Source organism: Lynx canadensis, chromosome C1 (genome assembly GCF_007474595.2).
Source record: "Lynx canadensis isolate LIC74 chromosome C1, mLynCan4.pri.v2, whole genome shotgun sequence".
NCBI lineage: Eukaryota > Metazoa > Chordata > Mammalia > Carnivora > Felidae > Lynx > Lynx canadensis.
In genome coordinates this window covers 74,968,343-74,990,797 of record NC_044310.1, presented here as the reverse complement: position 1 = coordinate 74,990,797, position 22,455 = coordinate 74,968,343, and the positions used below count along the sequence as shown (strand labels likewise).

The following is a 22,455-nucleotide window of genomic DNA, read 5'->3' as shown; positions in this document are numbered from 1 at the left end:
ACTGAGCCACCCAGGCACCCCAAGCATCCCATTTTAGCTTTTCAACTGTGTACCTAAAATACTCCTTCTACAAAACCAGACTAACCCAAAGAGAAAATATAACTGGAAAGATACTTAAAGGTTTGATAACTTCAGGTACTAGAAGGTCAGCATGTCATCTGATGAAAAAGTTAATGAGCTCCTATGGGGACAGCACATTCTACTTATTAATGTTTATAAAAAGTGCACGCAGCCCTAAGCGTGCCTGGCTGGCTCAGTTAGCCACGCATGTGACTTTTGGTCTCAGGGTTGTGAGTTTGAGCCCCATATTGGGTGAAAAATTACTTAAAAATAAAATCTTTTTTTAAAAAACAGTGCATGCAGCCCTTTGTCTTTGTTTTTTGTATGGCTGCGTTGGCATATGACAAACTCATAGTAATGTCCACAAATACTGTCCCATGGCAAGTTACAATCACCCAGACCATATTTCACATTGTTGAATAAAGTCACCGATAAGAAGGGGTGCTTGGGTGGCTCAGTCGGTTAAGGGTCCAACTCCAGATAAGGTCATGATCTCATGGTTTGTGAGTTTGAACCCTGCATCGGGCTCTGTGCTGACAGCTCAGAGCCTGAAGCCTGCTTCAGATTCTGTGTCCCTCTCTCTGCTCCTCCCTGCTTGCACTCTGTCTCTCGCTCTCTGAAAAAAAAAAAAAAAAAAAAAAAAAATTAAAAAAAATTTAAAGGTACAGATAAGTTATTGCAATTGGAAAAAACCCACAACTTTCTCATGGTTTTCTGTAATAACTTAAATACACAATATTGCCAATTGATCAGTATTTGTTGAAATCGTGGAAAATGTACAGTAATGGAGTAACATTTGGACTCTACTTAACACTTTATGTTTTCCTTATATTTTGACTAATTCATCATAATCTGGGACACAGATATATTTGTTGTTGTTGTTGTTTTTAATTTTAGCATTTTTCCAAGTAGCCACGCAAAAGTGGATTAAGTCTAGCAAATAGTTTGATGATTCCCATGACATTTTCATTATTGGAAGAACATCATTTTTCATCATGATGTTCAGTAGAGCAAACCTCATTTTAAAATATAATAATCGCATGGGCACCTGGGTGGTTCAGTCAGGTAAGCGTCCGACTTCAGCTCAGGTCATGATCTTGTGGTCCGTGAATTTTAGCCCTGCATCTGGCTCTGGGCTGACAGCTCAGCGCCTGAAGCCTGTTTTGGATCCTGTGTCTCACTTTCTCTCTGTGCCCCTCCCCCAGTGGTGCTCTCTCTCTGCCTCTCAAAAATGAATAAACGTTAAAAAAATTTCTTTAAGCATGTTATAATTGCAGTGCTCCTGGTTGACTCAGTCGATTGAGTGTCTGACTCTTGATTTCAGCTCAGGTCATGATCACAGGGTCATGGGATCAAGCCCCACGTCAGGCTTCATGCTGAGCATGGAGGCTGCTTAGGATTCTCTCTCTCCCTCTGCCCCTGTCCCCTGCTCACGCTGTATCTCCCACTCTCTCTCTAAAATAAAAAAAAATTGAGTGCCCAGGTGGCTCATTTGGTTAAGCATCCAACTCTTGATTTTGGCTCAGGTCATGATCTTATGGTTTGTGAGTTCAAGCCTTGCATCGGATCTGAGCTCCCAGTGTGGTGCCTGCTTGGAATTCTTTCTCTCTTCTCGCTTTGCCCCTCCCCTGCTCTCTCTCTCTCTCTCTCTCTTTCTCAAAATAAATAAATAAATAAGTAAACATTTTTTTAAATAAATAAATTAAATTAAATTTAAAAATTTTAATGTAATAATTGCAGCAATCCCTTCAAAATAATGGTCAAGTTTCTTCAAGACATTAGTAAATACTTTTATATTTTATTTACATTGAATTCAAGTAAATTCAAGGTTTTTTATGCTCTGTGGAGTCTTCAACAAATTTTGAAGATTCTTTTTTTTCACTCACTTTGAAAACTACATGTCATATATAACATCTGTACTGTTGTAAACATTTCACTAACTGAACAATATATACAAACTTTTAGTTCTGGAATAGACTAGCTAGGATCTCATAATAGTTTGAACAACTCTTACAATTTGAATATTGTTTATTAGGTCAGAGGCAAATGCAGGCCTGAGTAGTCCCAACAGAATGACTCCAATCCCTCACCGTAAAAGCTTAAAGAATGGCACCAAAGGATACCACAAGTCTTGATTCAAACTTCCATCATTTCATGATAAAGTGGATAGACATATGGAAAAAAGACATTAACTACTCATTTGGACACCTGAATGGCTCAGTCAGTTAAGCATCCGACTCTTGGTTTCATCTCAGGTCATGATCTCACAGTTCATGGGTTTGAGCCCTGTGGGTTCAGGCTCTGCACTGACAGCTTGGAGCCTGCTTGAGGTTCTCTCTCCCTTCTCTCTCTCTCTGCCCCTACCCTGCTTGCACTCTCTCTCTAAATAAATAAACTTAAAAAAAATTTTTTAAGTTTACATATTCAAATTGGCAAAAGTGTGGGGTTTCTTGCATAGTTGGGGTCATTTTATACTTAGTCACATAATATCCATTGAACTTCTACTCTATGCCAAGTCCTATTGTAAGTGCTGTGAATACATTAGTTAACTGCTTTTATGAATTTGAATTTCAGGTATCATAAGGGGGAAAAATCAAGGTGATGTGAAGGAGATTGGCAAAGGGTTCACAGGAGACCAACAGAATAAAAAGGGATCTTGCCAAGATCAAGGGTAAGAAAGTTTCAGATCTGTAAAGTTGTGCCTCAAGGATCAAGGCAGGAAGGAACTGGGTGTGTCCCAGCAACAGAAAGTCCCAGCTAACTCATTTTTCAAAGCAAATTTCAAAAAGGAAAAAGAAAAGAGAGTATTCAGTTCTATTTGTTAAGTTTCTCACACTGGCTTCCGGGTATAGAGATCTGGGATCAGCAGAGAACCTAATCAATCTCTCCCTTTCTCCTCATTTCCCTATTCCTTCCTTTCAGAAGCAATGTGGAAGAGGAGAAAAAGCAGAGAATTTAAAGGTAAAATGAGTTTAGGGGCACCAGGGTGGCTCAGTCAGTTGAGCATCCAACTCTTGATTTCAGCTCAGGTCATGATCCCAGATTGTGAGACCAAGCCCCATGTTGGCCTCCATGCTGAGCATGGAGCCTGCTTAGGATTCTCTTCTTCTCTTTCTCTCTCCCTCTGCCCCTCTCCCAACTTGAATTCTCTAAAACAAAACAAAACAAAAGGTAAAAAGAGCTTAAAATTTGATTCCCACCCCTGTGACTTGCTCAATGAATATGGACCGGCATACTTACCCTCCCTCAAGCCTCCTTGTTTTCACTGGAAGATGAAGACATTGTTGCTTATTTTGCATTATTGTAATCAAAAATGAATTAGACTTGAAACACACATAGTTCTGTGCAAACAATCAAGAAATAAACCCATTACTTCTTTTGCTATTCACTCAGAAAGCCTAGAAAGGCAGTGTAGTGAAGTAGCTTCACAAGAGTGTTTGGGATCAAGAATGATTCAGTTCAGATTACTTATATATACTACTGTGATTTGGGTTGAGACGTTCAACTTTTCTGTTCCTGTTTCTATAAAAACATGGGGAAATGTTTAGCATATGATATGTTATAAAACCCACATAAAGCAGTCAGCATAGAGCCTCAAACATGTGTGCAATTCTTGGAGCCCCTTCCTGACTGTGCACTGGGTATTAGTGCCAGGTGCTGAGTGTTTGTGACTGTGTGTGTGGCATATTCTTCTCCTCACTTGCTGTATGTATAAAGCCAGGTCCATTGTATGTTCATCACGTGAGGAAATTAGACCTAAAAATTCACATGATGCTTCCTCACTCTAGGTTTCTCAACCTGAACCCCAACTCTGAGCTCCATTTCATTGTATTTGCATATCTGATAGACATTCTTTAAAATCAGCGAGCGTTCTCTGAAATCTCTTTCAAAAAAATGTGAAGGTTCTAGTTGAGAAATTGTGTTAAGCCCATATACCCTCCCACTAGCACAGCCTCCAGAAATTCCTTTTATGGTCTTTGAATAATTGTTTTGTGTCCCAATGCTTTCAGTTTCAGATAAAGTCTGTTACAGTGGTTGCTTTGTTTCTAGTTTGTCTTTAAAGGAAATCTGGAAAGTCCAATGACATTACACAGGTAAAATAAAAGATCCATGATCCAGTGAGAGAGGGAGAAGTAACAGAAACCTCTCCACCTAACCGAAGAGGAAAAAATAAAAGGTAAGAACTCCACTTCATTATCAAAGCAGCTTTTTCTTCAGCTTTAAAGGAGCTCTGTTCCAGGAAATGGGGCTCATGACAAGGTTGGGGCAGGGATGGGAAAGGATTTTATAAAGGTCAGTTTTCTTAAAAAGTGACCAGCCTAAGGGCACCTGGGTGCCTCAGTTGGTTGAACATCCGACTTCAGCTCAGGTCATGATCTCACAATTCATTAGTTTCAGCCCCACATCGGGCTCTCTGCTGTCAGCACAGAGCCTGCTTTGGATCCTCTGTCCCCCTCTGTCTCTGTCCCTCCCCCTGCACTCTCTCTCAAAAATAAATACACATTTGGGGCACCTGGGTGGCGCAGTCGGTTAAGCGTCCGACTTCAGCCAGGTCATGATCTCGCAGTCCGTGAGTTCGAGCCCCGCGTCAGGCTCTGGGCTGATGGCTCAGAGCCTGGAGCCTGTTTCCGATTCTGTGTCTCCCTCTCTCTCTGCCCCTCCCCCGTTCATGCTGTGTCTCTCTCTGTCCCAAAAATAAATAAACGTTAAAAAAGTTTAAAATAAATAAATAAATACACATTAAAAAAAAAGTGATCAGCATCAAGACGGGCTGCAGTTGAGCCTGCTGTGGGATACTAGGTCGGATAATGAAATACTGGGGTCATCAGATGGTAGCATGTTCCTACCTGTTACTACTGTGCTTGTGTGAAATTAGGCACCAGCAGACATGGGGATAAATGAAGTTTGAAGTGCATTAGGATTGTCTTTCTTTTTGCTGACTTTGTGTTGACTGGGGACACAGTTAAAGTCCCATTATCTTTGATAGAACTTGCTCAGTACAGATCCGACTGCAGCTAAGAAACTGAAAGGCTGCAAATATGTTATATTCAGGAGAAGGAAAGAATAGTAAATGAGGTGTGGTGTGGTGAACAGCCACCCAACACTGATTTTTTTAATGTTTATTTATTTTGAGAGAGAGAGAGAGTGCATGAACAGGGGAGGGGCAGGGAGAGGGAGAGAGAGAATCCCAAGTAGGCTCTGAGATGCCAGTGAAGAGCCCAACACAGTGCGCAAACTCACGAAACCATGAGATCGTGAGCTGAGCCAAGATAGAGTCTTGAGCCACTGAGGTATCCCCACCTGATACTGTTAAAGACAGAGAAAGAAAAATCTGAAACCCAGAGCTAAAGGTGAAGATTTACGAAAACATCATTCTTTTTAATCACACACTTGAACTTTGTTTCAAAGTGTATTTCTTCCTTCAGAAATAGTCCAGGTTCAGTACATCCAATTACTTAGTGCCAACTTACTCCTTACCCCTTACAAGTAGAATCTGGAGCCCATTTGACTAGAAAGCTTCCTCTTTAAAGAATCTACCGTGATGCATCACTAAGGGCTACATCTTTGTTTGCCTTGACCTCTCTGTGCTCTCAATCAGTTCCAATCTTGCCTTCTGGAAACTCCTGCCCTGAATTCCTTGGCTTGGCACGAGCTTTATTTATCTTACCAGACAACTCTCTCTCCTTTCCAGTTTCACTTTCCCTTCATCTCTCATCCCTCTTCCCCACCGTCTATTCTCCTCTTCCTGCTTCTCCTTCTCTACAAAATGGAAGAGCAGAACAAAACAGAAAGCCTAGAAATGTATGCTGAAAATACAAATATTTTCCTTGAACAACTTGCCCTTTACCTCTCCTGATCTGCCTCCTGATTTTTTTTTTTTTTTTAGTTTCAGGTGTACAGTATAATGATTCAACAATTCTATACATTACTCAGTGCTCATCACAATAAGTACACTCTTAATCCCCTCACCTGTTTCACCCCAAACCCTACCCACCTTGCCTCCAGCAGCTTCCAATTTATTTTCTATATTTAAGAGTCTGGGTGGGGTTTTTTTGCGTTTTTTTCCCTCTTTTTTGCTTTGTTTGCTTTGTTTCTTAAATTAATTTCATATATGAGTGAAATCATATGGTATTTGTCTTTCTCTAACTGACTTATTTCAGTTAGGATTATACCCTCTATATCCACCCATGTTGTTGAAAATAGCAAGATCTCATTCTTTTTTATGGCCGAGTAGTATTACATTGTGTATATACACCATTTCCTCTTTATCCATTCATCTATAGATGGACGTTTGGATTGCTTCCATAGTTTGGCTATTGTAAATAATGATGCAGTAAACAAAAGGATGCATATATCCTTTCAAATTACTGTTTTTGTTTTATTTGGGTAAATACCCAGTAGTGCAATTACTGGATCATGTGGTAGTTCTATTTTTGAGGAACCTCCATACTGTTTTCCAGAGTGACTGTACTAGTTTGTATTCCACCCCCCAGCAGTTCACCAGAATCCTTTTCTCCACATCCTCGGCAACTTTCTTGAGTTTTTTATTTTGGACATTCTGATAGGTATAAGATGATACTCATTGTGATTTTGATTTGCATGTCTCTGATGAGTAGTAATGTCAAGCATCTTTTAATGTGTCTATTGACCATCTGTATGTCTTCTTTGGAAAAATGTCTATTCACGTCTTCTGCCCATTTTTAATTGGATTATTGGTTTTTGGGTGTTGTATAAGTTCTTTATAGATTTTGGATATTAACCCCTTATCAAATATATCATTTGCAAATATCTTCTCCAATTCAGTAGATTGTCTTTTTGTTTTGTTGATGGTTTCCTTTTCTGTGCAAAAGCTTCTTATTTTAATGGAGTCTCAATAGTTTATCTTTGCTTTTGTTTCACTTGCCTCAGGAGACATATCTAGAAAACTGTTTCTATAGCTGATGTCAAAGAAATTACTGCCTGTGTTTACTCCTAGGAATTTTGTGGTTTCACGTCTCATATTTAAGTCTTTAATCCATTTTGAGTTTATTTTTGTATATGGCTAAGAAAATGGTCCAGTTTCATTATTTTGCATAGAGCTGTCCAGTTTTCCAACACCATTTGTTGAAGAGACTGTCTTTTTCCTATTATTGTATATTCTTACTTCCTTTATTGTAGATCATTTGACCATAAAAGCATGAATTTATTTCTGGACTCTCTATTCTATACTATTGATCTATGTGTCTCTTTTTGTGCCAGTACCATACTGTTTTGATTACTACAGCTCTTTTGTATGTCTTGAATTCTGAGATTGTGATACCTCCAGTTTTGTTCTTTTTCAAAATTGCTTTGGCCATTTGTAGTTCCATACAAATTTTAGGATTGTTTGTTCTACTTCTATGAAAAAGGCGATTGGTGTTTTGATAGAAATTGCACTGGGGTGCCTGGAAGTCTCAGTCAGTTGAGCGACTGACCAGCTCAGGTCATGATCTCATGGTCTGTGAGTTCAAACCCCAAGTCGGGCTCTGTGCTGACAGCTTGGTGCCTGGAGCCTGCTTCATATTCTGTGTCTCCCTCTCTCTCTGCACTTCCCCTGCTCTCACTCTATCTCTCTCTCAAAAATAAATAACTATTTAAAAAATAAAAAAATTGCATTAACTCTGTAGATTTCTTTAGGTAGTATGGACATTTTAACACTACTCATTCTCCCAATCAGTGAGCACAAAGTATCTTTCCATTTGTTTGTCTCACTGAGATCCTCCACTCTTTTCTCAAGTCCAGTAAATATCTTTATGATCATTACTTTGAATTCTCTGTCAGGCATATTTCTTATCTCCATTTCATTTAGCTCTTGTACTGTGATTTTTGTCTTGTTCTTTCATCTGGAACATATTCCTCTGTTTCTTCATTTTGTATAACATTCTGCACTTGTTTCTGTGTGTTAGGAAAGTTAGCTATGTCTCCTGATCTTGAAAATAGTGGCCTTATGAAGAAGAGGTTTTATAGTGTCCTCTAGTGCGATGTCCCCCCTTCACCAGAACATGGCACTTTCAGGGGTGTCTCGTATGTGTGTTGTGTTAGCTTATTTTTGTGGCTGAGCCATGTTTGCCTTCAGTGAATTGTCTGAAATGGCCCTATTTCCCTATTATGAGCAGGGTTTGGTCTCTGTGCTCTTACAGGGCCAGTCTGGGGCAGCCTTGGGCTTGTAGCTAGGTCAAACCAGATGCCTGCTCTCAACCCATTTGCCAGAACTGTGGTCACACTGAACTGCATGGTGCTCTTTCTGCATTGTTTCCTTAGATGCTTTCATTGATGGACAGAGCCTACAGTTAGACCCCAGTCTGATCCCAGTCTGTCTTTCAGGGTTGCAGGTAACCCAAACTACAGGGCTCTTCCTTTTTGCTGCCCCTTGTGAGGTTGGTTGGTAGAGCTAGCAGTCTGATCGGATGTCTGCCCCAGCCCACCATTGAGCCTGCAGTTAAATTGGTGTGTGCTCTTGTCTTCCCCTCTCCCAGTCAATGTGGAGTGGTGCTGGCCACTGTTGGTGCTGCTTGAAGGATGAGACCTGGCCAGAGCACTTTGAAGGAAATTCTCTTGAGTGGGGTGTGTTGGATGGGGGGGATCTGCAGGAGAACAGGGCACATGGTGTTAGCAAACTAGATGATGTGTGGGCGTGCTAGTTCCCACAGGTGTCCATGTAGCTAATCTGGGGTTAGGAGAGAGAAATGGCACCTACCGGTTATTTAGTTCTTGGAGAAGTCTCCTAAAGATCCCTGCCCCTACTGCACACATTCTGAGATTAGTAAATAAATCTCCTCATACACCCGAGATGCCTCTCAAATTACTGCTTCTATGCTGTATCTCAGTGGGATTGTTCGTTCTGCTGGATCTTTAGGGGTAGGGACTCAGTTTTCTATTACCCTCCATGCTCTCTAATATTTTTCTTAAGATGTTAAGCCCTACTGATGGTAAAAACTTGAAAGTTTAAGCCCTCTGATTTTCAAAGCCAAATGTAATGGGGACTTTAATTCCCCACCACATGTGCAGGTACCCCACGTCTCAAGTGCCCAGTGTGGGGTCTGCTCCTCTCCCTTCTCTGTACTTATGGTATCCACAAGCAGTTAGTCTTGCAGATTAGCTTAGTTTCCAACCAGACTTCACCTTTGCTACTGTTTTCGATGTGGCCTCCTCTCTACGATTAACCGTAGACAGTCTGTTCTGCCAGTCTTTGGTTCATTTTCTGGGTTAATTACACTGGTGTGGCTGTTATTTAGGTGGGACAAGGTGAGCTTAGGATCCTCCTACTCTGCCATCTTCCCAGGGTCCTCTGACTCCTGACCTTTTAATCCTTATTTCATAGTCTTTTGTTCCCTTATCACATATATATAAACATGATTTTTAGCCATGGTAAGTATTTCCAGTAGTGCACTTGTACCCCCATGTAGCTGGAGGCTAACTTACTGTGAAGCTAATGAAGTTTAAAGGCCCCTTGCTTATAAAAGCCCATGCCAAGGCTTTCGAAGGGTCCCTGGTCATGTGTTCCAGATGGTCATATGTTTTTATAAAATTTGCAAAAGTAAGTTATATTGGTTTCACTTTTGGAATGGCAATTTGAGAAGTTCTGTGGACCCTCATTCCAGCAAAACAAGCATATCTATCAGGGGAGAAACACATTTAAAATCTCTGGGAACTGTTCAAAGGGCATGCATGAAATAATGTACGAAAGTATTCATAGTAAGAATTAATGAATAAATAAATCAACACTGAATTTTTACATATAACTGGAATGTAAAATAAATACCTCTAAATTCTATTCTATTTTCCATTTAACATTTACTCTAAATTTTTTAAAGTTTTTCTATTATATTGAGAGAGAGCATGCACACATGCATATGTGCATGTGAGCAGGGGAGAGGCAGAGAGAGAGAGGAAGACAGAGAATGCCAAGCAGGCTCTGTGCTATAAGCGTGGCCCAATGCAGGGCTCAATCCCACAAACTGTGAGATCATTACCTGAGCCAAAATCAAAGAGGTGGATTCTTAACCAACTAAGCCACACAAGCACCCCTGCTTTACTCTAAATTTAAAATTTTTGGGGGCGCCTGGGTGGCGCAGTCAGTTAAGCGTCCGACTTCAGCCAGGTCACGATCTCGCGGTCCGTGAGTTCGAGCCCCGCGTCAGGCTCTGGGCTGATGGCGCAGAGCCTGGAGCCTGTTTCCGATTCTGTGTCTCCCTCTCTCTCTGCCCCTCCCCCGTTCATGCTCTGTCTCTCTCTGTCCCAAAAATAAATAAACGTTGGAAAAAAAAAATTTTAAAAATTTTTTAAAACATTTATTCATTTTTGAGAGACAGAGAGAGATGGAGTGTGAATCAGGGAGGCGCAGAGAGAGGAGACACAAAATCTGAAGCAGGCTCCAGGCTCTGAACTGTCAGCACAGAGCCTGACGCGGGGCTCGAAATCACCGACCACAAGATCATGACCTGAGCTGAAGTCGGACGCTTAGCCGACTGAACCACCCAGGCACCCCTCTAAAATTTTTAATGAGAATACAAAAGGAAAGTTTTCCATGGTGAATTTAATGACCAATTTTGTTCATGAGAGTGGCTGAACATTCATAAGATATGGTCACACCAATATTTTTTCAATGGACTACTTTGATAATACTTCTGTAACTTTCTAAAATGATACAGATCTTACCCTCATCTATCTCAATGTTGACACAAAACTTATGGCCAGGTTGTGGAAACTGAAGACTCCAGCTTCTGAATGTAAAACAATCTGGTGAGGTTCTTGATCTAATTGGACTGGAAATTTTATTTCATCCCATCTCTTCCCTTGCAGACCAGGGAACACTCTGAACATGGCCTCAGAGATCCACATGCCGGCCCCAGTGTGCCTCATTGAGAACACTGAAGGGCAACTGGTGGCTAATCAGGAAGCTTTGGAGATCCTGTCAGGCACCAAGAATCCTCTCGTGGTGGTGGCTATTGTGGGCCTCTACCGCACAGGCAAATCCTACCTGATGAACAAGCTGGCTGGGAAGAACAAGGGTGAGTGGCACCAAAAAGCTCCTCGGAGTCCCTTCTGTCCACCTACACTGCCTGCATTGAACGTGGTGATGCAAGGACAGGAAGTTAGAGAACCCGGAGGAATATTGAAAGTTATCTTTTAATCCACGATTATGCTCTTATCTTCACTATAATCTAAAAGAGTCAGTTCATCACTCTTCCCACTTTGCCTTAGTTTCCTCTTTTAGAAGCATAAATTGTTCCTTTCCTAGAAAGACTAGTGCAGTAATAAAAATAATTAATGTACATAATAAGACATTTACTAAAATGTTCATGTAGCAAAAGCGAGTTTCCACTGGTTATTAAGATGCAAAGAATGTATTGGCTTTTTTTTTTCATTGTTGTAAAATATACATAACATAAAACTTACCATTGGAATCATTTTTAAGTGTACATATAGTTCTATGGCATTAAGTAAATTCACACTGTTATGCAGCCATCACCATCATGCATCTCCCTAATTTTTTCATCTTCTTCAACAGAAACTCTGTACCCATTAAACAATAACTCCCCAGCCCTTGGCAACCACCATTCTACATACCCTCTCTATGAATTGGACTGTTCTAGGAATCTCATTTGAGAGGAATCAGACATTATTTGTCCTTTGTGATTTGCTGAATGTGATTTGGCACAATGTCTTCGGTGTTGTACCCTGTGTCAGAATTCTCTCCCTTTTTAAGGCTGAATAACTAATATGTGCATACTGATTTGTTTATCCCTTCATCTGTTGAAGGACTCTTGGGTTGCCTCCACCTTTTGGCTATTATGGATAATGTTGCTAAAAACACGAGGGCACAAATATCTGTTCAAATCCCTACTTTCATTTTGTGGGGGTTATATATCTCCAAATCATATGGTAATTCTATTTTAATTTTTTTTAAGAAGCCATCATATTGTTTTCCACAGCAAGTGTACCATTTTACATTCTCACCAGAAATACACAAGGTTTCTAATATGCCCACATCCTCCCCAACACTTCCTATTTTCTGGGTTTTTGATAGTGGCCATCCCAATGAGTGTGAAGTAGTATCTCATTGTGGTTTTAATTTGTTTTTTCCCTAATGACTAACGATGATGAGCATCTTTTCATTTGATTATTGGTCGTTTGTATATTTGCTTTGGAGAAATGTCTATTCAAGTCCTTTGCTCTTGTTTTAATCAGGTTTTTTTTTTTTGTGCGTTGCATTGTAGGATTTCTAGTTCCATCTGCTATTAAAACTCCACCTTCTCTTATCCCCACTCTCCCTCACAGGCTTCTCTCTGGGCTCCACGGTGCAGTCTCACACCAAAGGAATCTGGATGTGGTGTGTGCCTCATCCCAAGAAGCCAGACCACACCCTAGTTCTTCTTGACACGGAGGGCCTGGGAGATGTAGAGAAGGTAAGGATTGAGGAATCAGTTTCGAAATAAGACCCTCATCCCTGAATATTCTCTACACAATTTAATTTTTCTTTAAATAAGAGCTTACACTTAACCATAATATGTTTTTGTTTTTGTTTTATTTCTGTTTATGTGCCCTCCGACCAAGTTTAGCAACCAGGGATCAGGAAAATGTTTATAAGGCAGAATCCTAGAAGAAGATCATAGTGGTCAGTAGTAATTAGTAATATTCCAATGATTAACAATAGGCTGTGTGTGGGGCGCCTGTGTGGCTCAGCCCGTTAGGTGTCCAACTTCGCCTCAGGTCATGATCTCAGGGTTCGTGAGTTCGAGCCCTGCGTTGGGCTCTGTGCTGACAGCTCAGAGCCTGGAGCTTGCTTCAGATTCTGGGTCTCCTTCTTTCTTTGCCCCGCCCCCACTTGTACTCTGTCTTTCTCTTTCTCAAAAATAATAAATAAACATTAAAACTATTTTTTTTTAATTTTTTTTTCAATGTTTTTTATTTATTTTTGGGACAGAGCGAGACAGAGCATGAATGGGGGAGGGGCAGAGAGAGAGGGAGACACAGAATCGGAAACAGGCTCCAGGCTCTGAGCCATCAGCCCAGAGCCTGACGTGGGGCTCGAACTCCCGGACCGCGAGATCGTGACCTGGCTGAAGTCGGACGCTTAACCGACTGCGCCACCCAGGCGCCCCAAAACTATTTTTTAAAAAAGATTGTATGCTAAACCAGTTAACCTAGAAGCTTAAAGGTAGAACAAATAAAATCAATGTCACAAGTTGAATCCTGCAGAGAATTTTAGTTAAAATTTTAGGTTCTGAAGTTCCATACCCTTGTGTTTAAATGTAAACCCTGTCACTAACTCAGTGACCTTAGCAAATTATTTGACCTCTTTTAACCTCAGCTTTCTGAATTTGTAAAACAGATGTAGTAGATCTTTATTTGACTCAGTGTTGTTTTGGATAAGATAAGTAATGGAAAATGTTAGGTGCCTAATAATTGCTCAGTAAAATAGCTACAGGTATTATTGCTCTCACATAAGTCAATTTTGCTGTAAAAAGGAAGAGAAAATTCTAAATTTATTATTATTTTTTAAATGTTTATTTATTTTTGAGAGAGACAGTGAGACAGAGTGCAAACAGCGGAGGGGGAGAGAGAGAGGGAGACACAGAATCTGAAGCAGGCTGCAGGCTCTGAGCTGTCAGCACAAGCCTGACGCAGGGCTCGAATTCATGAGCCGCGACATCATGACCTGAACTGAAGTCAGATGCTCAACTGACTGAGCCACGCAGGTGCCCTGAAAATTCTAAATTTAAATTCTATTTAAAGCCTTAGAAAGCCTACGAACCTTTACTATTGGTTTTGTAATTATCTGCCAATGATCATAAGAAGACCTAGTGAGAATCAGTGTAAATTAAAAATACTAATCATAAAATGATCCAAAATCCAAATCCCACTAATATTTTCGTTTGGATTTGGTTTTCTCATATAGGTCATTAATCTTAAAAAAAAACAAAAAAAACACACAAAAAAAAAAACAACCTCTAGTTAAATAAACATCTTTTTACTGCTGCTGATCTAGAAAGTCAGGATCTAGGTGTCAGGAGAGTGAAACCTAACAGGCTTGCACATGTTCTGATTCACAGGGTGACAACCAGAACGATTCCTGGATCTTTGCCCTAGCAATACTCCTGAGCAGCACCTTTGTGTACAATAGCATGGGAACCATCAACCAGCAGGCCATGGACCAACTGCAGTATCCTTTTTGTAGTTCAAAATAGCCTTAAAGTAAGAGGGAAGAATTGTATTTAAAAACCAGCTGCTTGGTTGTGAATCCTGGTGAATCAAGCACAAAAAGAGAAAACATGAAAAATAATTCAAGGGCAGGGGAAAGATTCTATGTACCCACTAGAAAATTGATGCTTGGGTTAAAAACAAAGGTGAAGTGAAGGTTTTAATATGTGGAACCAATATGGGATGGGAACACTATTCTTTGATGCCAGTTTTCCTTAGTTTGCTACTCAGCTATGTGACAGAGCTGTCAGATCGAATCAGGGCGAAATCCTCCCCTAATTCCAACGGGATTGAAGATTCAGCAGACTTTGTGAGCTTCTTTCCAGATTTTGTGTGGACACTGAGGGATTTCTCCTTAGAACTGGAAGCAGACGGACTACCCATCACAGCTGATGAGTACCTGGAGAATTCTCTCAAGCTTAAACAAGGTAAAAGGGACTTAGAAATAAATGGAGATAATAAAACATAAGAAACTATTATTTGGTCCGTGTTCCATTTACAGTTTTCTTACATTTATAGTTTTCTATTTCTTCTTAGCTGGCCATCAGTAAGAATTAATGCTTGTTTAATACATGAATTAATAGATTTGATTTTAAATTATATTCTCCTCTCTTCTAAGAATAGTTTCTTTCTCTTTTATTTTTCCCTGTGCTATTATCAGATTGATTTTATCTCCCTGAATAGGGCTTGTGATTAGCCAAAGAATATGGAGAAGAATAGGCGTTGTCTGGAAGAAAATAGGTAAAAGCATGAATAGTGCTCTAGTTCAGGGGTTGGAAAATTATGGCTCACAGGCAAATGATGGCCAACCCAGACCACCAGCTGTCTTTGTAGATAAGGTTTTATTGGAATAATGCTATGCCCACTCATTTATAGATTGTCTATGGCTGCTTTCTTGCTGCAATAGCAGAATTGAGTACTTGGAGAAGAGACCACCTGGTTTGCAAAACCTAAAATATTTACTGTTTGGTCCTTTACAGAAAAAGTTTGCAAGCCTTTTTTATCTTCCTGCAGGTACCACTCAAAGTGATCAAAATTTTAATATGCCCCGACTCTGTATCCGGAAGTTCTTTCCGAAGAAGAAATGCTTTATCTTTGATCGACCCACTCATCGGAAGAAGCTAGGCCAGCTTGAGACACTGAATGATAATGACCTGGATCCTGAATTTGTGCAACAAGCTTCAGCCTTCTGTTCCTACATCTTTAAGAATTCCAAAACTAAAACTCTCTCAGGAGGCATCAAAGTCAATGGACCTCGTGAGTCCTCTTCCCAGTCTTTTTCTTCCATTGTTAAGACTAAAAGAGAGTAGAATTACATCCACCTAGTTTCAGCTTTAAAAAATGTGAATCTAGGGGTGCCTGGGTGGCTCAGTCGGTTAAGCGGCCGACTTCGGCTCAGGTCATGATCCCGCAGTCTGTGAGTTCGAGCCCTGCATCAGGCTCTGTGCTGACAGCTCAGAGCCTGAAGCCTGTTTCAGATTCTGTGTCTCCCTCTCTCTGACCCTCCCCTGTTCATGCTCTGTCTCTCTCTGTCTCAAAAATAAATAAACATTAAAAAAAAAATGTGAATCTACTGCTATTTCCATGTTAAATTCTTGATGACATCAACATTTCTAATAGATTTTACTAGTCAAATTTCTTGGGTGAGAAAAGATAGGAAAGGCCAAAGAAATCAAGTTCTATTTCTTAAAATTGCCCTATTTATTAGGACCTGCATTGTCCAATATGGTAGCCGCTTACACAAGTGTAGCTATCTAAATTTAAGTGTGAGCTAATTAAAATTACAGAAAATTTAAAATTCTGGGATGCCTGGGTAGCTCAGTGGGTTAAACGTCTGACTTTGGCTCGGGTCATGATCTCACAGTTCATGGGTTCAAGCTCCGGGCTCTGTGCTGACAACTCAGAGCCTGGAGGCTGCTTTGGATTCTGTGTCTCCCTGTCTCTCTGCCCCTCCCCGACTTGTGTTCTGTCTCTCTCTCTCTCCCTCAAAATTAAATAAACATTTAAAAAAATTTTTTTTAAGAAAACTTAAAATTCCAATTACACAGATTTATTTATTTATTTGTTTATTTATGTTTTAATATGAAATTTATTGTCAAATTGGTTTCCATACAACACCCAGTGCTCATCCCACCAGTGCCCTCCTCAATGCCCATCACCCACTTTCCCCTCCGTCCTACCCCCATCAACCCTCAGTTTATCCTCAGTTTTTAAGAGTCTCTTGTGGTTATATATTTCAAAAGCCTATACCTACGTGTGGCTAATAGCTGGATGACATAGAATATTTCCATCATAACAGAAAGTTGTCTTGGACGACGCTTTGCTAGAATAAACAAAATCGAGTACTCTTGATTTTTTCCACAATGATCAAATGCTTGCCACAGACCAGGGCTGATGATAGAGACATAAATGAGAGAGGTATGGTTCCTGTCCTAATGGTGCTTAAGGGTAAAGTGAATGAAAACACTCACTAAACATAGGCCTATGCTATCTAGAACAGATTCTCAACTTTTGATGTGTAAACATATCACCTGGACATCTTGCCAGAGAGGAGGGTCTAATTCACTTGATCTGGGTCAGAGGCTGAGAATCGACATTTCTAGCAAGGCTCCAGGTGATGTTGAGGACATTGATGCTTTGAGGCAAATGGGTGGTAGTAGACATGATCAGAATCACACAGAATGGAATGTTTCCTCATCCCCCCTACAACAAGCAACATTATTTGTTCTCTGTTTGTAGGTCTAGAGAAACTGGTGCAGACCTATGTCGATGCCATCAGCCGTGGAGATCTGCCCTGCATGGAGAATGCAATCCTGGCCTTGGCCCAGATCGAGAATGCAGCTGCAGTGCAAAAGGCCATTGCCCACTATGACCAGCAGATGGGCCAGATGCTGCAGCTGCCCACAGAAACCCTCCAGGAGCTACTGAACCTGCACAGGGCCTGTGAGAAAGAGGCCATTGAACTCTTCATGAGGAATTCCTTCAAAGACATAGACCATTTATGTCAAAAGGACTTAGCGGTAATTTTTTCTCAAGTTCTTATGGATTAGGGTCTTGGAAAGCAGAGTACTACTGGAAAATGAAATGGGTATTTATTTTGAAAGAGGCAATTCCTATTAGACTTTAAAATGGTGATAACCACTCTTTGTTTTTATCATAAAAAGAAGAGCAAATTTTATTACAATGAACTCAAAGGGGTTTTTTTCCTATTTTTTTTAATATATGAAATTTATTGTCAAATTGGTTTCCATACAACATTCCAGTGCTCATCCCAAAAGATGCCCTCTTCAATACCCATCACCCACCCTCCCCTCCCTCCCACCCCCCATCAACCCTCAGTTTGTTCTCAGTTTTTAAGAGTCTCTTATGCTTTAGCTCTCTCCCACTCTAACATCTTTTTTTTCTCCTTCCCCTCCCCCATGGGTTTCTGTTAAGTTTCTCAGGATCCACATAAGAGTGAAAACATATGGTATCTGTCTTTCTGTGTATGGCTTATTTCACTTAGCATAACACTCTCCAGTTCCATCCACGTTGCTACAGAGGGCCATATTTCGTTCTTTCTCATTGCCACGTAGTATTCCATTGTGTATATAAACCACAATTTCTTTATCCATTCATCAGTTGATGGACATTTAGGCTCTTTCCATAATTTGGCTATTGTTGAGAGTGCTGCTATAAACATTGGGGTGCATTTGCCCCTATGCATCAGTACTCCTGTATCCCTTGGGTAAATTCCTAGCAGTGCTACTGCTGGGTCATAGGGTAGGTCTATTTTTAATTTTTTGAGGAACCTCCACACTGTTTTGCAGAGTGGCTGCACCAGTTTGCATTCCCACCAACAGTGCAAGAGGGTTCCCGTTTCTCCACACCTCTCCAGCATCTATAGTCTCCTGATTTGTTCATTTTGGCCACTCTGACTGGCGTGAGGTGATATCTCAGTGTGGTTTTGATTTGTATTTCCCTGATGAGGAGCGACGTTGAGCATCTTTTCATGTGCCTGTTGGCCATCTGGATGTCTTCTTTAGAGAAGTGTCTATTCATGTTTTCTGCCCATTTCTTCACTGGATTATTTGTTTTTTGGGTGTGGAGTTTGGTGAACTCTTTATAGATTTTGGATTGAACTCAAAGTTTTAAAACATTTTTTTCATGAATAATATTCTTCCTCTTAATTTACCTAAATTCACATAAGTCACAATTAGAGCTTCTAAATCAAATGTCCACTCTTACCAGACTGATTTGATATCCTAATCAATCAGGATATTGCCCTGATTATCCATATGCAGGCTTATGTTGAGCCACATTTATTCCATACGCAATCACTGGTCCAATTTGAAAAGCAGAAGTTTATCTCTAAAGGTATAGCAAGAAAGCTAGCAATCTCTGCTCTGAACTTCACCTCTAAGGAGAAAGGGACTTCAGTAAAAGTCAGGAGCAGGAGGAAGGATATGGTCCTGTTGGGGTGCCTGTGACTTTTTCTAGGGTCATAGGCTTATTTCTGAGAAGCGCTTCCAGATATTCTAAGGTCATGCTAACATCTTTTCCGTGTTATTCTTTTTACCTCCTATTTTTACATCAAAGGCCCAGCTGGAAAAAAAGCGAGATGACTTTTGTAAACAGAATGTGCAAGCATCAACGGATCGTTGCTCAGATTTACTTAAGGATATTTTCAGTCCTCTTGAAGAAGCTGTGAAGCAGGGGGTTTATTCTAAACCAGGAGGGTACCGTCTCCTCATCCAGAAAATACAAGAGCTGAAGACAAAATATCTTCAGCAACCTAATAAAGGGATACAGGTAACCAAGATTTATGTGCTGATTCTGGAAAGCTGCTGACATGCCTCCTTGAAAGACTAAAATAACCACGTGTAATTGCACACCTTGTGAGAACAACAGCATTCATGCTTTCATTCAGTAAACATGTATAGGGAACCAATTACACCAGATACGTCCTATGTGCTCATCCAAGAGTGCACTCAATTAATAATTGAGTTATTAATTGGATTTTCAGATCAACCACAAAGTTGTTATTGCCATTCACTACTGTGGCTGGATCTTTATGCTGCAAGGAACAGAAACCCATTTTCTTAAACAAAAATGGGAATTCATCAGTTTAGGCTTTAAACTGGCTTTAAGGACAACTGGAGCCAAGATTTCAAATAATGTCATCATCTGTCTGTCTGTCTGTTACTCCCCTCAACCCTACACTTCCTTCTTTCCTATTCTCCCTCCACCTTTGATCTGCTTTCTCCATAATGACTTCTTTTTTCAACAACTCACTCCTTAGGGGGCCAGAGCACCAACACCTCCAAAATTAGAGCCCTCATTCTAAAAAAACAAAGAATCTCTGTTTCCCAGTGTCTATCTCAGTCTCTTATAAAGGATTCTGCTTAGTAGGCTGCCATGATTGGCCAGCTCAGAGCATGTGCCCATGCCTGTGGAAGGAGTCTTGACAACCAGGCACACTAAGGCCAAGAGGAGCAATTCCTAGAGGAAAAGATGATAGGAAGACAAACAGGAACGAGTGCTTATATCCATTTCCTATTACCAACTCCATGTTCTCTGGGTCCTAAGGCTGAAGAGGTTCTTCAGGAATACTTGAAGTCCAAGGAGTCTGTGACTGATGCGATTCTACAGACAGACCAGACTCTCACAGAAAAGGAAAAGGAGATTGAAGGTGAGGAGCCAGTCAAGAGACTAGATAGCCTCAAGAGTTCTTAAAGCTTAAATAATTTGGTGGGGTAAGCCTGGGATCCTTAAACTAGGGCAAGGCGAACAACAATGCCCCTTACTTGCTGAAGTCATTTCTGAGTAGGGCATATGTAGTCAACAGCAACAATGACCGTAAGTGTGCAAGGAAGAAAGGGACAACATGCTTACTCACATACATTTGTCTTCTTTTTCCTCCTCTCAGTGGAACGTGTGAAAGCTGAATCTGCACAGGCTGCAGCAAAAGTACTGGAAGAAATGCAAATAAAGAATCAGCAATTGATGGAACAGAAAGAAAGGAGTCATCAGGAACATGTGAGACAATTAACTGAGAAGATGGAAAGGGATAGAGTCCAGTGGCTGGATGAACAAGAGAGAATTCTAGCTTTCAAACTTCAGGTATTTAATTGTACTACCCTAGGGTTTCTGTTTTCTGTTTTCTCTCCACTCTCCCTCATCATATCTTAGTGTGGCAGTGATAACATGATGCCTACAAGAAGGACCTTGCTTGCCACTTGTACTTTTCAATTTCTGTCTGCCTGCCTGACCTGGCCCCTGCCTCTATCTGGTTATTAAAAGATTTATTTGTGGTTAGGTCACATCCAGTCCTCTATCTTTACATCCTTTCATCCATGGTAACTGTTCTCTGTTAGGCATTCTGAAAAATCTCTTATATGGATCTCTTGCTTAATACTATACGAAGCAAGAACTGCTGTGTCTCTATTACTTACAAAAAGAAACAGAAGTTCAGAAAGGATTAAGTAACTTTTATAGGGTCACACAACTTGGTAAGATATCTGAACTGTCTTCACCACTTAGTGGAAATGTAATCACAGAGCTAAGACACCCAAGAGAACGTATAATGAAAATTAAGGGTAGAGAAAATGTCAAGAAGAAATTTAATACTAAAAAAAAATGAATGCGGAAACTAGCTATAAATTACAGATTTACTTCAGCCCTACACTTTATTCAGTCTCCAATTGTCCCTTTTTAGGAACAGGCTCGTCTACTAAAGGAAGGATTCCAAAATGAGAGCAAACGACTTCACACTGAGATACAAAATATCCAGAAGAGCATGGAAAAACCAAAGAAAACATGTTTCTTAAGCTGAAGACCTAAAGAATAGAGCTCCTGATCATTCTTATCCAAGGCATAACTTAAGTAACCTTTGAATTTGGAAAAATATCATTACACTCGAAAGTAATTGGGTTTTGCATTTTTATAACACTAGAAATTTGCAAAGATGTGCAGTACTGTAATTAAAAATCATATCCATCTTCCAAAAAAATATTATAAATTGTATGACAAAGGTCAATTTTACCTCTCTAACACAAAAAGTATATGAGCTGGTACCATTCAGGAAAAATTTATTCCTCTAGGTGACTACTAGTAGACAAAGGGAAACTGAACAAAGTCTTAGGTAAAAGTTTAGGAACATAGTTGGGCTTCAGTCTGGCCAAGTGTACAATGGATTTCAGTGTCAGGAGGACCATCCTAGCTTCTTAGTGAAAGCAACGTGCAGTTTTCCATTATATCACAGCTGCACCATCTGTGAGCAATGATGTGATCACTAGGCCCTAGGAATGGACAATCCTCCCTGATGGATTCTAAGCAGAAGCAAACCACCTTATATAGAGATCTGGAATCTACAGAATTTTCATAAGAAGGTAGAAGAAACCATTAGCATGAATAGGGATTGGATCACAAACAAATGGGCCAAAAAAGGAAACTCCTTTTTTACTTAATTCACCCAGGTTGTAACTTTAATGGTACATTTTAGAGGTTTAGATAATTGACACTGGACTGAACATAGTAACATGATGACAATTATGCATTATGTGTTTGTAACAATATATAATTCACAAAGATGGACTTTAAATGATGACAGATAACATACTAGAAAACTGAGCTAAGTTAATTAATAAATCATTTAAGATCCTATAAATTAGGCAACCTTTTTCCACTTCTCAACAGTCTATACTTGAAAGTTTGCTGATTTTCCCCAAAGTGATTATAGATTGTTTTTTATATTTTTTGAATAACAAAACAACGCTCTTGGTATTAGTATACACAGACTTTCTCCTAATTTTCTAAACTCCTAGGTAAAAGGTCGATATTTTTCAAAATGATTAAAAATTATTTTTAAGCTGAAAATAAAATATGCTTCACTGGGCTTTTTTTTTTTTTTTTTTTTTTTTTTTTTTTTTCAGTTTTCACCCAAAAATAAGGCTTTACTCTTCACACCAATGGTTGGCTAACTTATCTGCAAAAGACCGGGTAGTGGCTATTCATGACTTTGTAGGCCCTACAGTCTCTGTCTCAACTGCTCAATTCTGCCATGTAGTGTGAGAGCAGTCATAGACAATACATAAATGGTTGGACATGGCTGTGTTCCAATAAAACTTTATTTTCAAAAATAAGTAGCACTCATAAGCCATAGTTTCCAGATTATTGCTCTATAAAAACATT

At 40.0% G+C, this 22,455-nt stretch overlaps 1 protein-coding gene across 1 annotated transcript; it reads left to right on the top strand.

The window, feature by feature from the left end:
* Positions 1 to 4,061: 4,061 nt before the first annotated feature.
* On the top strand, positions 4,062 to 22,159 carry LOC115520620 (guanylate-binding protein 1-like). Its single transcript, XM_030325158.1, has 11 exons — positions 4,062 to 4,237; positions 10,882 to 11,090; positions 12,361 to 12,488; positions 14,136 to 14,245; positions 14,515 to 14,711; positions 15,298 to 15,540; positions 17,023 to 17,303; positions 18,862 to 19,074; positions 19,852 to 19,954; positions 20,192 to 20,385; positions 20,981 to 22,159. Exons 2-11 carry the CDS (start codon positions 10,901 to 10,903, stop codon positions 21,095 to 21,097), a joined length of 1,776 nt encoding a protein of 591 aa, XP_030181018.1. The 5' UTR covers positions 4,062 to 4,237; positions 10,882 to 10,900; the 3' UTR covers positions 21,098 to 22,159.
* Positions 22,160 to 22,455: the final 296 nt, after the last annotated feature.

Coding starts and splice junctions, on each gene's coding strand:
- LOC115520620 (XM_030325158.1), top strand. CDS start 10,901: ATGGCCTCAGAGATCCACATGCCGGCCCCAGTGTGCCTCATTGAGAAC. Junction 14,246..14,514: donor CAGGCCATGGACCAACTGCA/GTATCCTTTTTG, acceptor TTTGCTACTCAG/CTATGTGACAGAGCTGTCAG. Junction 17,304..18,861: donor TATGTCAAAAGGACTTAGCG/GTAATTTTTTCT, acceptor TTTACATCAAAG/GCCCAGCTGGAAAAAAAGCG.